The following is a 17111-nucleotide window of genomic DNA, read 5'->3' on the forward strand; positions in this document are numbered from 1 at the left end:
CACCTGTAATCTCAGCATTTTGGGAGGCCAAGACAGGAAGATTGCTTGAGCTAAAGAGTTCCAGACCGGCCTGGGCAACATGGTGAGACTTCGTCTCTACTAAAAAAAAAAAAAATTAGCCAGGCTTGGTGATGCATGCGTGCAGTCTGTACTACTGAGGCTGAGGGCAGGAGGATTGCTTGAGCACAGGAGACAGGGGCTGCACTGAGCTATGATTGAGCCACTGCACTCCAGCCTGGGCTACACAGTGAGACTCTGTCTCAAAAATAATAATTAGAAGCAGCAGCTAAATGTCCACAAGAAAGTTACTTAGTTCTAAAAGCTTCTACTACAATTAGAAAAAAAATGACAAGTTGCAAAAATCATGTTTTAAAATACATTGGAGATCTGTTGAAGCAATCAAAAAATAACTCAAATTAAAATTCCAGACTGGAAAGACCCCTTCCTAGGTATGCTGATGAGTTTTGAAAACATTTTGTAGATTTTAGGCATGGAACTGAAGTCAGTCTAACTTGGCCTAGGCTTCTAGAAGGACTTTGACTAAATGAAAGAGACTCCAGCAAGCATTTGTCAGTTGTGTTGGTGGGGGTTAGCACAATCAGTTGGAAACTAAAGGACTCTGAAATATCCATAATGGCCTGTTTTCCACAGATTAGCTGAATGCCGAGGTGGTATGGGAGACTAGAGAGTTGTGCCAGAAGCTTCTAAAAGACAAAGCTAAATGTCCCAGGGTTTCACAGTGTTTAGTGGACAAAAGTCTAGCTGGAGGGAGGGGTCTGCCACAAACTCATTATTGTCTTTTCCTGAAGACATTTGACATTTTTTGAAACTGTGTAGGCAGGAATGTAGAGACACAAGTTCAAACCCTCCAAAGAGCAGAAATGAATTCTTCATAGTCTTTCAGGGCTAAGGAGACAGAGACTGTCAATACCTTAATCAAAAGACTGTGTGATAATGTCTTTATGTATGAGCAACAGAAATAAGCCACAGATGGAAGGGTCTTACTAAAACTTTGCAGCCTAGCCTGAACACAGCTCAATCTCTAATTGGATTGAGATAATCAATCCTTTAACTTTCTCCCTGTTAGCAATAGGTAGAATATTGCAAAGGTCAAACCATCTCTAGTAGAAGATATCATCTGGACCACATCATAATAAAAAGTATTGAAAACTAAAGACAGAAAATCTTAAAAGGAACCAGAGGAAAAAGGAAAAATAAATTCAAAACAGCAACAGTAAGTCTAAATGCTGATTCTTCAACAGAACTAGGGAAACCAGAATCCCATTGAATAACATCTTTAGATCGCTGAAGGGAAAAAAAAAAATTGCTAACCTCAAGTTCCATATCCAGGGAAAAAGCTCTCAAGAATTACAGCAAAATAAAGATGTTTCTGGACATGCAGAAGTTGAGAGAATTCCCTGCCAGGAATCCTACTTAAGGAAAATAATCTCAAATCCTTAGGAGGGGAAAAAAGCATAATCAAGGGTAATTATGTAAATTTTAAAAGCGTATTACCTTCTTAAAACAGCAATAATAATGTCTTGTAGATTTTTATAAACTGGACAAGTAGAGTCTATGACAACGATGGCAAAAAGGGTAGGAAGAATAAGTAGATTTAAATTGACACCATAAGAGCCTCTGCAGTTCTTTTTTTTTTTTTTTTTTGAGGAGTCTCGTTCTCAGGCTGGAGTGCAGTGGCACAATCTCAGCTCACTGTAACCTCTGCCTCCCAGGTTCAAGCAATTCTCCTGCCTCAGCCTCCCAAGTAGCTGGGACTTCAGGCACGTGCCACTGCGGCCAGCTAATTTTTGTATTTTTAAGTAGAGACGGGGTTTCACCATGTTGGCCAGGATGGGCTCGATCTCTTGACCTCATGATCCACCCACCTCAGTCTCCCAAAGTGCTGGGATTACAGGCGTGAGCCACCGCCCCCAGCCTGTAGTTCTTGAATTGTAATAGAATTGTTCATTTGGCCCATATTCAGATGAGTATCTGTCACTTTCATATTAGGAAATCATCCTTTTGTAAATTTTTGAGACTGAGTCTCACTTTGTCACCCAGGCTGGAGTGCAGTGGCACGATCTCAGCTCACTGCAGCCTCCGCCTCCCAGGGTCAAGTGATTCTCCTGCCTCAGCCTCCCAAGCAGCTGGGATTACAGGCATGCGCCACAACGCCTGGCTGATTTTTGTATTTTTAGTAGAGTGGGGTTTCACCATGTTGGCCAAGCTGGTCTCGAATTCCTGACCTCAAGTGATTCACCTGCCTCGGCCTCCCAAAGTGCTAGGATTACAAGCGTGAGCCATTATGCCTGGCTGAAAATAACTTTTTATCTGCTTTTGTGTAGGTGTTTTCTGCTAAAGTAAATTTGTGATATATTAATACTATATTGACCTTATATCAACTCAATGATTGATAACGACTTAAAACTGCAAATTCTTGTGTAAATACTCATATAAATATAAAGGTGGCATATTTACAACTTTGTCCTCTAAATCGTGTTGTTACTGTGCTTAAGTATTTTGACTGTATTTAAAAATATATTCACAAACTATGAAATTTTCAGATATACTTTTCAAAATATACATCTAATTTTAAAGCCTGGAATTCTAATTAGACTGAAAAAATGCACTTCTGCATAATTGAGGATTATGCATCCTTCACCCTGCTCGGGCCACTCCTGGAGTCAGGGTAGTAGAGCACATATTGCAGAGGCCGGAGCCAGAAGAAAAGAAAAAATGCCTTCCATCCTCTTGGCTTTGAATCTCCCATTAACAGAACTGAACTGGAAACAAATTGGCAAGTGAATCTGGGAAATGATTTTTAGGATTCCAGTACTCTGTAATATAGAGAGAGTAAAAGAATGAGAATGGAACTGACAGACAACAGAAATATAATCAGCACAGTCAAACAACTGGCAAGTGGCAGAGTTTATATCTCAAGCAGTCTAGCTCCTGAGTCCATGCACTTAATTAACTACTACAGTATGCAGTGACACTGTGATATGCTATAGCAACATTATTTCATACATTTTAAAATTAATGGCTGATGATGAATGCAAGTTGGCAGGAAAGAAATTGTAGGAATTGGATTCATTAAATATTCCAGAAATATTAAGTTTCTATGTTGTGCCAGACACTACTCGAAATAGAATGATGCAAAACCAAAATGAAACAAAGATGAAGGAAGAGAGTTCCTTTCTCAGTGTTTCAGAGTGGACAAAATTCCCTTTGAAGGATTCCAACTGGATTGATTTGAATCATGTGCCCCCCTCATTAAGCCAGGCACTTTCGGAGCAGGTATTAGGGGAAATAACCTAGTGGAAATGCTCACTAGAAACCTGAGACAAGGATTTTGTTGCAAATAGTTTATCTAAGAGATGCAGGAAACACCAGTAGGAGGTGGGGAAGCAAGACAAAGAAGGGAAAACAGTCAATAAAGGGTGCGGTATCAAGCCAGATACCACTTGTGATGACTAGAGCATAAACCCATGAGAAAACTCCGAGAAAACACAGGCCTCAAAGGTATCCCATCTGAAGGCCAAGCAAGCTGGGGTATCTATATAACAAATCTTTCCAGTCACTGGGTGAAGGCGGCTAGAGTGGGAGCTTGTTAATTCCCAGACATTTCCAAATTGCCCTGATCACATAGGGACAGAGCTGCCTTCCACAGCTTTGGAGAAAGCCCTCAGGTCAAGAAATGAATGTTGAAGTGGTAATGGCCAGAAAGACAAGAGCAGGGTCTGTCTCAACTTTTTCAACAGGTAAAAATTTTATCTGCCTAATGCATGGAGTTATAATTTCAAAAGAAAGAACACCTATGAAAGTGTTATAAAATATAAAATGTAATACCAAAAATTCTTGTTTAGGAGTTTCTTGAAGGCAGGAAGTAAAAACATCATGTTTTTACATCTCTCATAAGGCCTAGTACAGTGCTATGCATATGCATAGGCTCAAATATTTATTGGATGAATTTTTTAATGTAATGATTATTAAATATTCATTAAATATTTTCTAGGTTAGTAGGTATTTTTAAACTTATAATTTATATCAATAACTCATTACTGTTAACTTCTGAAAAGCTATCTGTTTGAAAACTATAAAGTAGCATGGTCTTGTTCTATTCCTTTTCTAAAATTCTTAACTCTAGGTTGTTGTTCAGAACTCTGTTAACTACCCAAAACCCATTTTCTCGTTTCTTCTTACTTTAAAAAATACCTTGATTATAAACAATGTATTGATAAATTATTACGGGTTCCAACCAATCATGAGAAAGCTATTCTCAGTAGCATAAAAGAAAGGCAAGAAAATTGTAGACATCAACCCGGACATTATTGAACTACTGAACCATTACCAGTAACCATCTTCTCTCAGTCTTCTTATATGTCAGAAAAATAAACTCATAATAATACTGTTAGATAGGTATTCTATTATATGCAGCCATTGGCTAATAACTTTTTTAATAGCATTTTTTTCTTCTTTTGCATAGCAGCCCCAAGACAAGTCATTTATTTCTGGACTAAATTATTTCATTATAGTAACTCATCAGAAAACTGAGATAAGCAGTAAGTATTTGGCCACTCAAGTTTTAACTATTTTGGATTCCCCTCTAACTAAAGAAAGACCACGGTTTTTCCCTACAGCTCTCTACCTGTGCTGGCTCCATCAATACTCAGTTTGACATTTTGACACATATCTAAAGAAGCTCAAGAGGGCTGTATCACCAAGAAAGCTGTAGTGAGATGACAGCCTTTCAGATACAAGTTAAAGTCGCATGTCCAGTTATGTATGTGATCTTCTCTAGAGCCACTTTGCTTACTCAAAAAGACACATCTTCTGTTCTTTCACCAGAATATATTTTGAAACCATCCACTTATCTCCATCTCTACTATCTTCACACAAGCTCAAGCCACAATAATTTCTTATCCAGACTACAGCAATAGACTCTGAACTGGTCTACCTGATTCCAGGGACTTTTGGCTTTAACATTGCATCCTCCACAGAATAGCCAGAGTGATCTCAAAACATGAAACAGGTTAATCCACTTTCCAGCGTAAAATCTTTCAATGGCTTCCAATTCCACATAAAATGTAATACATTATCATTGCATACAATGCCCTGCATAGCCTGCCCTCTTCCTATCTCTTTGACTGCATCCCCTACCACTTTCACTCTCACTCCCTATACTATAGCTATATAGAACTATTTTTTAGTTTGTCAAACACCAAAATATTTTTTGCCTCAAGACTTTGGCACATACTATTGCTTCTGTGTTTAACGCTCTTGTCTCTCATCATGGCTGGCTTTTCACTTCAGGTTTAAGCTTAAATATAAAGTTACTACCCAACTTCCTCTTATGTCACCGGTTATAACATTCATCACTATCTGTAATTATATATATATTTGTTAGCCTGTTAGTTTAGTATCTGTATCCTTGCCTAGACCTCCAGAGGGTAGAGACATGCTCCTTTTCTTCTCCCTTAATAAAGCATTTGGTACATAAATTCCTATAAGTTTGAATCAGAATGAATGAATAAATGAAGGGCAGTGATTTTATTTGGAAGCAGTCTTCAGATTCCAAGCTGGCCTTTTTTTTTTTTTTTTTTTCTGTCTTTCCATGTAAAAGAGTGATATATGATTGCAGCTTTCATCACTCTGGTCACCCAGATACTCAGATATTTTTATGATCCCCTCAAAATTAGTTCTAAATAGATTTTTACTGCATTTCTAGGATGACAGAAAATGGGAAAAGTATCTAAGGAATTTTCCCTGACACTAAAATAAGTCAGAGGGTGGGGGCGGAGGATGAGGATTGGTAGGGACACCAGTCATGGGCTAGACTCAGGCATGGTAATTTGAGTGGAAAGTAAACCTGGGAAGCAAATTAGCCATGAAAACAAATGCCCAAAGCAGGAGTTTGAATTGCAATCCTTACCAGGAAAGGAAACTGGATACTATATTAAGCTGGGCCTCTTTAAAGAAACTGGGCCTCTTTAAAGAAACTAAATGGTAGCATGTTAGTAGCATACTTTGTCTCTTGGCAGAAACAGATGGAAATCCTTACTGAGGGAAAGCATCTTACTTTAGAAATATCACAGATTGATGGAATAAATATAAGTACAAAATTAGAGATGACCAGGCACGTGAAGAAGCAAGCCACCATTGAACACTCAAAGAATTCAGTTATTTACAATTGTTAGATTCAGAATACAAACATTTTTAATAAGAAAATGATGAAATTAGAAAGATGAGGAAGCAACAGGTATCTATCAGGAATGACAAAAAAGTTCTGAACAACCAAATGGATCTTTGAGAAAGAAAAAAACAGTTGTTGAAATCTTAATGAACGAGCTACACAGATTAGATAAAGCTAAAAATAAAATTAACATATTTTGCTGAAGAAATTAGTTAGACTGAATCACAGAAGAATGAGATGAAAAATTATTTTAAAAATAAAAATATTTTAAAAGTAAAACAGAAACATTGGAAATAGAATGTTTATCAATATTGCAATATGTTTAATTAGTCCTAGAAAAAGAAAATAGAGAAAAGCACAAAGTGACACTATTTTAATATTCTTGATGCATTTTTTCATAGTGAATGATATGAATTCAAATTTAGGAAGCATAAAGTAACTCAAGTAGCTTAATAAAAAGAAATTCATGATAGATAACTTCAAGGTGAACTTGCAGATGTCAAAATATATATATATATATTTTTTGTTTTCTTGAGAAAAAGTCTCGCTCTGTCACCCAGACTGTAATGCAGTGGCACCATCTTGGCTCACTGCAACCTTTGCCTCCTGAGCTCAAGTGATTCTTGTGCCTCAGCCTCCCGAGTAGCTGGGGTTACAGGCGTGCACCACCACACCCAACTAATTTTTGTATTTTTAGTAGAGACGAGGTTTCACCATGTTGGCCAGGCTGGTCTCAAACTCCTGACCTCAGGTGATCTGCCCACTTAGGCCTCCCAAAGTGCTGGGATTGCAGGTGTGAGCCACCATGCCCAGCCCAAAAAATAATTTTAAAAGAAGCAAGAGAGAAAAGAAAGCTCACCTACAAAGGAAAACAGTTATACTGATGGCAGACTTCTCAGCAGCAATAGTGGAAGCTGGAAAACAGTGGAAAAATACCTATAATATAAAGTGCTGAGAGAAAATAACTGCCATTCTTGAACTGCAAGACTATGAGCAGGCCAGGTGTAGCGGCTCAGGTCTGTAATCCCAGCAATCTGGGAGGCTGAGGCGGGAATATTGCTTGAGGCCAGGGGTTCAAGACCAGCCTGGGGAACATAATGGGGCACTCATCTCTACAAAAAATACAAATGTCGGCTGGGCATGATGGAAGGCACCTGTAGTCTCAGCTACTCATGACACTGAGGCAGAAGGGTCATTTGAGCCCAGGAGATTGAGGCTGCAGTGAGCTACGATCTCATCCCACTGCACTCCAGCCTGAGCAATAGAGCAAGACCTTGTCTCAGAAAAGCTATGTGGGCAAATAAAAATTTTAAGGAAAATTGAGAGACTATCAACATACTAGCCCTAAAGGGACTACTAAATTATGTACTTCAGGAAGAAGGAAAATAATCCTAGAAAGACAGTATGAATAGAAGGAAGAGTGAGCATTATTTTTTAAAAAGGTAAACAGAGCTGCTGGTGTAAGAAAATGAAGGTAGATAAGTAGAAAACAGAAGCACAGAGAAATAGGAAAGTGCAAACTATAAAAAAGACCATCAGAAATAAATGCAACAGTGTGACTTCTACATTCATGTAACTCCAGTCATAGAAAGTAAAGAGAGAAAATAGGGGAAAGGTATATTTGAAGATATAATAGCCAAGATTTATCTACAACTGATAAAAGACAGTTATGGTAATAAAGAAGTGTATAAACTAAACCTAAGTCTCACACCTTACACAAAAATTAACTCAAAATAGATAGTAGTCTTAAATTTAAAATGTAAAACTACAAGACTTTTAGACAAAACAGGAGAAAATCTTTGGGATACAAGCATAAAGAAAGAGTTCTTAGACAACATATGGCAATAGCATGATCTATATAAGGAAAAACTGAACTTTATCTAAACTAATACATTTTCCTCTGTGAAAAGCATTAGGAGTGGTAAAGGCAAATTACAGAATAGAAGAAAATACTTGCAAACCACACATCTGACAAGGAACTAATATCTGTAATATATAAAGAACTCTCAAAACTCAATAAAAGTCCAATTAGAAAATAAAAAAAAAAGACATGAACAAAAACTTACCATAGATGGTTTACAGATGGCAAATAAGCAAATGAGATACTCAACATCATTAGCAATTAGGGAAATGCAAATTAAAACACAATGCCATATCACCATACACCTATCAGATTGGATAAAATAAAAATAGTGACAACACCAAATACTGGCAAGGATGCAGAGAAGCTGGATCACTCATGCATTGCTGCTGGGAATGTAGAATGATACAGCCATTGTGGGAAATAGTTTGCAATTTCTTAAAAACCTGAGCATGAAACTGCCCCACAGCCCAGCAATTGTATTCTTGGATATTTACCTCAGAAAAATGAAGGACTTTCTCCAAAAGTAAGTAGGGAGAAAAAAAGAAAGAAAAATACAGACTTACATTTTCACAGAAACCTATACTATAATGTTTATAGCAGCTTTTTTTTTTTTACAGCCCAGAGGTCCTTTATTTTTTTTTTTTTAAACACCTATTATGCCATGAATTCATAGGGAATAGGTTCCAGCAGCTCAGGCTCCTTCCCATTGGTTCTCACAAAGTGTGCTTCTCTGGGTGGAGCAGGCTGGCTCTTTAGTTGAACCCAGGTACCTTTCTCTTTGGCTTCTTTCTTTTTCTGATCATTTTCCTTCATGCGTTTCAGGAAGCTGTCTCGGCTCTTAGAGTGCTTAATATGCTCAATACGCACATTAATTCTCTTGGCAAGAATCTTGCCCTTAACTTGTTTGTTTACAACAATGCCAACAGCATGCTGGGTAACACTGTAGACACTTCCAGTTTTGCCGTGGTAACACTTGTGGGGCATTCCTTTTTGAACAGTACCCATTCCCTTGATGTCTACAATATCACCTTTCTTATAGATTCGCATATACGTGGCCAAAGAAACAACTCTATGTTTTCTAAAAGGCCTAGAGAACATATATCGGGTGCCTCTCCTCTTTCCCTTTGTGTTTGTCATTTTGGTGAATTACTGGAAGATGGCGGTTCCGGCCGAAAGCTATAGCAGCTTTATTCATAATATCCCCAAACTAGAAGCAACCCAGATGTCCTTCACTGGGTGAATGGCTAAACAAACTGTTCTAAATCCATACCATACTACTCAGCAATAAAAAGGAACAAATTACTGATACATGCAACAGCCTGGATGTTACATTGAGTGGGGGAAAAAAAAAAAAAAAAACAATTCCAGGCCAGGCACGGTGGCTCACGCCTGTAACCCAACACTTTGGGAGGCTGAGGTGGGCGAATCATGAGGTCAGGAGATCAAGACTATCCTGGCTAACATGGTGAAACCCCATCTCTACTAAAAATACAAAAATTAGCTGGGTGTGATGGTGCGCATCTGTAGTCCCAGCTACTCTGAAGGCTGAGGCAGGAGAATTGTTTCAACCCGGGAGGTGGAGATTGCAGTGACCTGAGATCGCACCACTGCACTCGAGCCTGGCGACAGAGCGAGACTCCGTCTCAAAAAAGAAAAAAAATCCAAAGGTTACACACTATATAAGCCCATGCCTTTTTGTATATTTTGTCTTGAAATGACAAAATTACAGAAATAAAGAACAGCTTAGTGGTTGCCAGGTGTTCAGGAGGCAGTGGTGACGGGAGGGCAGTGGGTGAGGCTATAAAAGGGCAATTTGAGGGATCCTTGTGGTGATGGAAATGTTCTGTATCTTGACTGTATCAATGTCAATTCCTGGTTATGATACTGTACTACAGTTTTGCAAAATATTGTCATTGGAGAAAACGGGGTAAAGACACAGTGTCTCTCTGTAATGTTTCTTACAACTGTAAATGTGCAATTATCTCGAGAGTAAAAGTTTAATTTTAAAAACTATAATAACAAGCTACTGGAGGGGGGCATTGAAAGATAAAAATAATTTGTTTAAAAAAAGAAGAAAATGAAATAGGACAAATAGAACAAATATAAGATAAATGTAATGTGGTAGTTTTAAATTCAAATATATTAAGTATACCAAGACCAAGATTGTCAGACTGGTTACAAAATCAAAAACCCAATCATATGCTGTTTAAAGAGATATGCCATAAAAATGGCACAAAGGTGAAAGAAAAAGGATGGAAAAAAGTTTATCATAAAAACACTAACCAGAGAGAGCTGATATGACTTCTCTAATAGCAGACAAAATCAAATTTGTTTCGATAATACTGCTAAAAACAAAAAGAATATTTCATAAAAGACTCAACGAATCAAGATAACTAGAAATCCTACCACCTATTGGGAGGCTGAAATGGGAGGACTGCTTGAGCCTAGGAGTTTTTAACCAGCCTGAGCAACATAGTAAGATCCCCTCATCAAAAATGAACAAACAAAAAAACAGAAACATCATAGTCAATCCAATTGAAAATTCAGATGAAACAGACAAATTTCTTGAAAACGCATTCTGTATTAGTTCGTTCTTGCATTGCTATAAAGAAATACCTAAGACTGGGATATTTATAAAGAAAAGAGGTTTAGTTGGCTCATGGTTCTTCAGGCTGTACAGGAAGCACAGTGGCTTCTACTTCTGGGGAGGCCTCAGGAAGCTTCCAATCATAGTGGAAGGAAAAGCCAGAGCAGTTGTCTTATGTGGCAGGAACAGAAGCAAGACAGAGAGAGGGAAAGGGGAAGTGTTACACACTTTTAAACAACCAGATCTTGTGAGAAATCACTGTCATGAGAACAGCAAGAGGATGGTGCTAAACCATTCATAAGAAACTGCCCTCATGATCCAGTCACCTTCCACCAGGCCCCACCTCCAACAATGGGGATTACAATTCAACATGGGATTTGGGCAGGGACACAGATCAAAACCATATCAATATCTTAATGAAACTGACAGATAAAGAACTGGAAAACCTGAATGTTCCTCTATCTGTTAACAAATTGAGTCTGTGTGTAACCTTCCCACAAATAAAATTCTCAGCATGTTTTGCTTCACTTACAAGTTCTATCAAACGAGCTGAGCATGGTGGCTCACATCTGTAACTCCCAGCACTTTGGGAGACCAAGGCAGGTGGATCACTTGAGGTCAGGAGCTAGAGACCAGCCTGGCCAACATGGCAAAACCCCGTCTCTACTGTTAATAAAAATACAAAAATCGGCCAGGTGTGCTGGTGTATGCCTGTAATCCCACCTACTCTGGAGGCTGGGGTAGAAGGATTGCTTGAACTAAGAGGTGGAGGTTGCAGTGAGCCGAGATCGTGCCACTGCTCTCCAGCCTGGGAGACAGAGCAAGATTTTGTCTGAAAAAAAATAATAAATTCTATCACATATTTGGAAAGTTCACAAACTCTTCAATACAAAATAGGAAATACAAAAGAGGAAATATTTGAACTTGTTTTATGAAGTAAGCAAAACCTTGGTAACCAGGGTTGCCCAGTTAAATTCGAACTTCAGATAAATAATGAATAATTGTTAGTATAAAATATTTCACAAGATATAGTAAAAATTATTCATTATTTATCTTTAAATTCTAATTTAACTGGGTTTCCCATATTGTTATTTGCTAAATCTAACAACTGTGTTGGCAACAATACTTGACAAATACTTTACAAGAAAAGTAAATTACAGGCAGGTCTCTGTTATGAATATACATACAATAATCTTGAACAAATTATTGATAAATTAAATCCAGCAAGTTTCAAAAACGATGATATTATGGCCCATTTGGCATTTTTCCAGAAATGCAAGATTAACATTCAAAAATTAATAAAAAGGCCACGCATGGTGGCTCACACCTGTAATCCCAGCACTTTGAGAGGCCGAGATAGGTGGATCATTTGAGTTTAGAAGTTTGAAACCAGCCTGGCCAACATGGTGAAACCGCGTCTCTAGTAAACATACAAAAATAAGCCTGGCATGGTGGGATGCGCCTGTATTCCCAGCTACTTGGGAAACTGAGGCAGGAGAATTGCTTTAACCAGGGAGGCAGAGTTTGTAGTGAGCTTAGATCATGCCACTGCACTCCAGCCTGGGTGACAGAGGGAGACTCCATCTCAAAAAAATAATAAAATAAAATAAAAAATAAATATCAATGTTATTTTCTGTATTAATGGAATGAAAAAAAAATCATCCAATCATCCCAAGATGCAGAAACGTTTGATAAAGTTAAACCCCTATTTATAAATTTTAAAACTTTTAGCGAAGTAGTAAAAGGGACCACCAATAATTTCATAAAAGATATATGCAAAAGCCCTACAGCAAACATTGTATTTAAAGTGAAATGTAGAAGTAAGTTTTCTCCTGAGATTGGGATTGGGACAAGGAGATTCACCATCACATTTCTATTCAAACTTGTTTTGATGTATTGATGGTTCTCTCCAGTGTAATAAAGTCCTTCTTTCCCCGCAAAGTATAAAGATCAGAAAGAAAAAAAAAATGTAATATTTAAAGTAATGGTATATGTAAAATATAAAGTAAAATAAAAAACATTGTTTAAAGACTCCAAATTGCTGGGTAGATTGGATGCAGTCCTAATATAATTTTCAGCAGGTTTTTAAGGAATGTGGCTGATTCTAAAATTTGTGTATAAATGCACTGGGCCAAGAAAAGCCAATAATCTTGAAGAGCAACTAAGTTGGAAGACCAGACATCAAATATTGGATATCAAGGTTGTCATAAAATGGCAATAGTTAAGCTGTGTGATATTGGTGAGACAACAGGCATACAGACCAAGGGAACAGAAAAGACACATATAGAAAGTCACTTGATTTATGACAAAAGTCTTAGTACAGTATAGTTGGGAAAGGATGATATTTTTAAATAAATGGTGCTAGGTTAATTGGAAATCCACACAGAAAAATTTGAATTGAATGGCTACTTCACATCATATACAAATAACAGTTCTAGGTAGATGCTAGTCCTAAATGTAAAAGACAAACACTGAAGCTTCTAGAGGATAACAGAGGAGAATATCTTCACTATCTTTCCAAGAGATAAAATGTTCTTAAACAGGACACAGAAAGCACTAACCAAAAGAAAAATTATTGACGAATTAGACTTTATTAAAACTAAGACCTTCTGTTCATCAAAGGACATGATTATGGATGTGCAGAGGCCAACCCCAGGGTGGGTGAAGATATTTGCAATACATCTATCCAATAAAGATCTCATACCCAGAAAACATGAGGACTTCCTACAAATCAGTAAGAAAAATACATCATTTGTATAAAATGGTCAAAAAGACTTGAGCAGGCATTTTACAAAAAGGATATACAAATGGCCAATAAACATAAAAATATGTTTAATAACAATCAGAAATATAAATTAAAACCATAATGAGATACCTCTACACACCACTAGGATGGATAAAACTTTAAAAACTAATGTAAAAATTTTGGCAAGGATTGAGCATCTAACTCTCATACACTGCTGGTGAAAGTCTAAATTGTTACAACCACTTTGGAAAATCATTTGCATCTACTGAAGCTGGTCATAGACATATTTGTGTCCCAGCAATTCTACTGCTAGGTCTATACTCACAGAAATGTTTATGTATATAAATATAATTCAGTAAACATACTGGAGTGTTTATAGCAGCAATTTTTGTAACAGCTCACAAGGGAGTTGGAGTGAATGATCAAGTAGCGAGTTCGGGAAAATAAATTGGGTATATATAGTCCAGCCATTTTTTTCCCCCTTTTCTCTTAGGAGCAAGCTGCCTTCAGGAATCACACATTCTGTTCTCTTCATCCATGGGTTATTTTTCAAAGTTCAGTGTGAGTATGGCCTTTGGTTGAAAGATTAATCTCTCTAATCCTGGGGTTTAGTATTAGAAAGTTCACTTGCCTGCTGAATAAGTCAATTCTCTATTATTTATTTCATCAGTAATAGAGGGGATGTTTATTCTCTATATGTGATGTCTTTGGTCTTATTTCTCAATTGCTTCATATTATTTAATGAGCTTCTGTATGGTCATAACATCTGGTGCATTAGCCAAAATCATCAAGAGATAAGACAACAAAAAGGAGGTGGATGGGAGATCAAACACGCAGAGGAACTGAGACTTTCAGAGTCAGCTGTATAAGTAGCTTTAAATTTTTATGGTGCTTTTGTGAGCATAAACCATGTGAGTTCTTGACCTTGGTCTTTGAGGCTTCTATTCTCCAATCTGACAGATTTTTTACAGTTACAGTTTGCTGCTGTGCTGTGCTGTCTGTGAGTGTCTTTAAATCTTAGGTCTTATGAATTCATTCACTTTAGTGGACTACTGAAATTTATAATAATAGACAAATAGCTGTTTTTAGAGGACCCTGCTAGCCCTAAGCAAACATGCATGAATCTCAGCAAACAGCCTTTAAAAAGCAGATGAGGCTGGGCATAGTGGCACACACCTGTAGTCCCAGCATTTTGGGAGGCTGAGGTGGGAGGATAACTTGAGCCCGGGAGTTTGAGACCAGCCTGGGCAACACAGTAAGACCCTATCACTATAAAACATTTAAAAAAAAAATTAGCCAGGCATGGTGGTTTGCTCCTGTAGTCCCAGTTACTTGGGAGGCTGAGGTGGGAGAATCATTTGAGCCTAGGAGACTGCAGTGAGCTGTGGTCACGCCACTGCACTCTAGCCTGGGCAACAGAGCGAAACCTTGTCTAAAAAAAAAAAAATGCTGGAAAATATAGATGGGCCTTACTGACTGGCCTAAGTAAGCAAAACCCCTGCTTCATAGATCAGGCTAGGCTCCACAAACCTACAAAGACGTCAGAGACCTTAGTAAATAGAAGGCAAGGAGGACCTTAGCAGACGCAATCCTCAGAGAGCAGACAGCAGCACATTAGCGCGCTCGTGTGGAGCACCTACAAAACCAACAGATTTCTGTAACATGTGCGAGCTCTAATTTTAAAAAGATACGATCATAGGGAAAAGAGACATGAGAGGCAGATCAATTATTTGCTGCTTATACTACATTTTTCAACTAGGTCTACAGGGCAAGACTCATCCTATACCCAAGTTTCATGTATGTTACAAAGCACTAATATTTTAGCTTTAAATTGTTACTGCTAGGCCTAGTTGGACAGTGTGGATAAGCCAAATCCTATCCATTTGTATACTGTTTTTGTCTACCTACAGGACCAAAGGAGGAAACTATGTTAAGTACTGTACAAACCTCTTGGATTCATGTGGATTGCTCACAAGCTCTTGAGGGTCACTCCCTATCAGGTTGATTTTAATTTGTTAATCTCATATGTTCTGACCATGGCTTTATCTGTCATGTTATACTCAAATAGTAACTTCATTCATGGAAGGGTAATGTATTTTTATTATCAAATAATGGGAATTCTTATTATAAAGGCTACACCCTCTTTTGGGGTTGGAGTAGAGAAACAGCGTGATGAAATTACTGCAATTTAAATTTAAAGCAATTTAAAATATTGTGCTTTGAAAATTGGCTTTAGGAATCAAGTGTGTTCAAGAAATCAAGGATACCAGACCCCGATCACAGCAAGACCCCATTTCCCCCTGACCTGCCGCAAAAAAAAAAAAAAATATATATATATATATATATATATATATGTATGTATTAGCCAGGTGTGTTTGTGCACACCTGTAGTCTCAGCTACTCAGGAAGCTGAAGAGAGAGGATTGCTTGAGCCCAGAAGTTCAAGGCTGCAGTGAGCTATTATCACCACTGTACTCCAGCCTAGGTGACAGAGCAAGACCTTGTCTCTAGGCTGGGCACAGTGGCTCACGCCTGTAATCCTAGCACTTTGGGAGGCCAAGGTGGGCAGATCACGAGGTCATGAGTTCAAGACCAGCCTGGCCAATATGGTGAACCCCCATCTCTACTAAAAATACAAAAATTAGCCAGGCGTGGTGGTGAGTGCCTGTAGTCCCAGCTACTTGGGAGGCTGAGGCAGGAGAATCGCTTGAACCCGGGAGGCAGAGGTTGCAGTGAGCTGAGATCGTGCCAGTGCACTCCAGCCTGGGTGACAGAGCGAGACTCCGTCTCTAAAAAAATAAGATAAAAAAGAAATAATTTAGAAGCTAGGACGGCTCGAAAAGTGTGCTTCAGTCTTTTTTTCAGAACAGGAGTAACAGAATAAAAACAAAATAAAGGTTGGCAGGCTGGTTGCACTTGAGGAAGCAAAAGGTTTTCTTAAGAGAACATCTGACCTTTTGGGAAGAGAGCTTTTGGAAGGAAAGACAAGAAAGATGTGAAATGGAAATAAGATTTTAAAGTCCAAGATGGACACATATAAAAGAGAAATGGAGATGCACCTGTGTCTAAATGTCCTTAAAGAACGCACTAGAACATGGGAAAATGCCTTTACGGTTATTACATCAGAAAAATGATTGAGGCCCAAATAAATCTAACAGAAGAAGAGAGACAAGATTTCAAGGGGCAGATTAGAACAGCTCCTCAAAAGGAATCAGGATCTAGCAAACCACTGAGAGTTTCTCAGGGCATAGATTGATTTTGTAAGGGCAGTTAGGGGAGCTGCCTCTTAAAAGATCAGGGCTTGATTGCAGGGGATTTAACTGTTGCACTTTAATTTTTTCCTTAGGAATTTGATAATGGGAGGTGGTTTGTATTTAAATGTGATAGATCTGTGTACTGTTAGTATTTTGTTGTTGAAATGATTTTATACATTTTATTCTCAGAATATCTTTATGTTTTAATTTGAAGTCATTAAAGACTCTCTGCTTACTATGGTGTACAACATGACTAGATATAATTTGAAGTAGCAAATAGAATAATTTTCAGCCTTGAGCATCGAGTGTCCTTGAAATTGATCCAAGTAATGTCTTGTTTTGATCCATTTCAGAGCCTTCCGGGGAACAGATCTACACCATATACTTTGTTCACAAAAGAGTGGAGATTAGGATTGAGGAGGGGGCTGACTTCTGAAAGTGGGAGCAAAATTATCCTGGTCAACTGC

At 38.0% G+C, this 17111-nt stretch overlaps 1 protein-coding gene across 1 annotated transcript in view; it reads right to left on the reverse strand.

Moving 5' to 3' along the window:
• Positions 1-8680: 8680 nt before the first annotated feature.
• The window catches only part of LOC116480342 (large ribosomal subunit protein eL21-like), a 56269-nt gene continuing 47838 nt past the window's right edge, over positions 8681-17111 (reverse strand). Inside the window, exon 2 of the mRNA XM_032754622.2 lies at positions 8681-9233. Coding sequence (XP_032610513.1) covers positions 8712-9194 — 483 coding nt within the window. The 5' untranslated portion in view covers positions 9195-9233 and the 3' untranslated portion in view covers positions 8681-8711. The remainder of the gene's footprint in view (positions 9234-17111) is intronic.

The sequence above is a fragment of the Hylobates moloch genome, unplaced genomic scaffold, assembly GCF_009828535.3.
Source record: "Hylobates moloch isolate HMO894 unplaced genomic scaffold, HMol_V3 SCAFFOLD_3, whole genome shotgun sequence".
Taxonomy (NCBI): Eukaryota; Metazoa; Chordata; class Mammalia; order Primates; family Hylobatidae; genus Hylobates; species Hylobates moloch.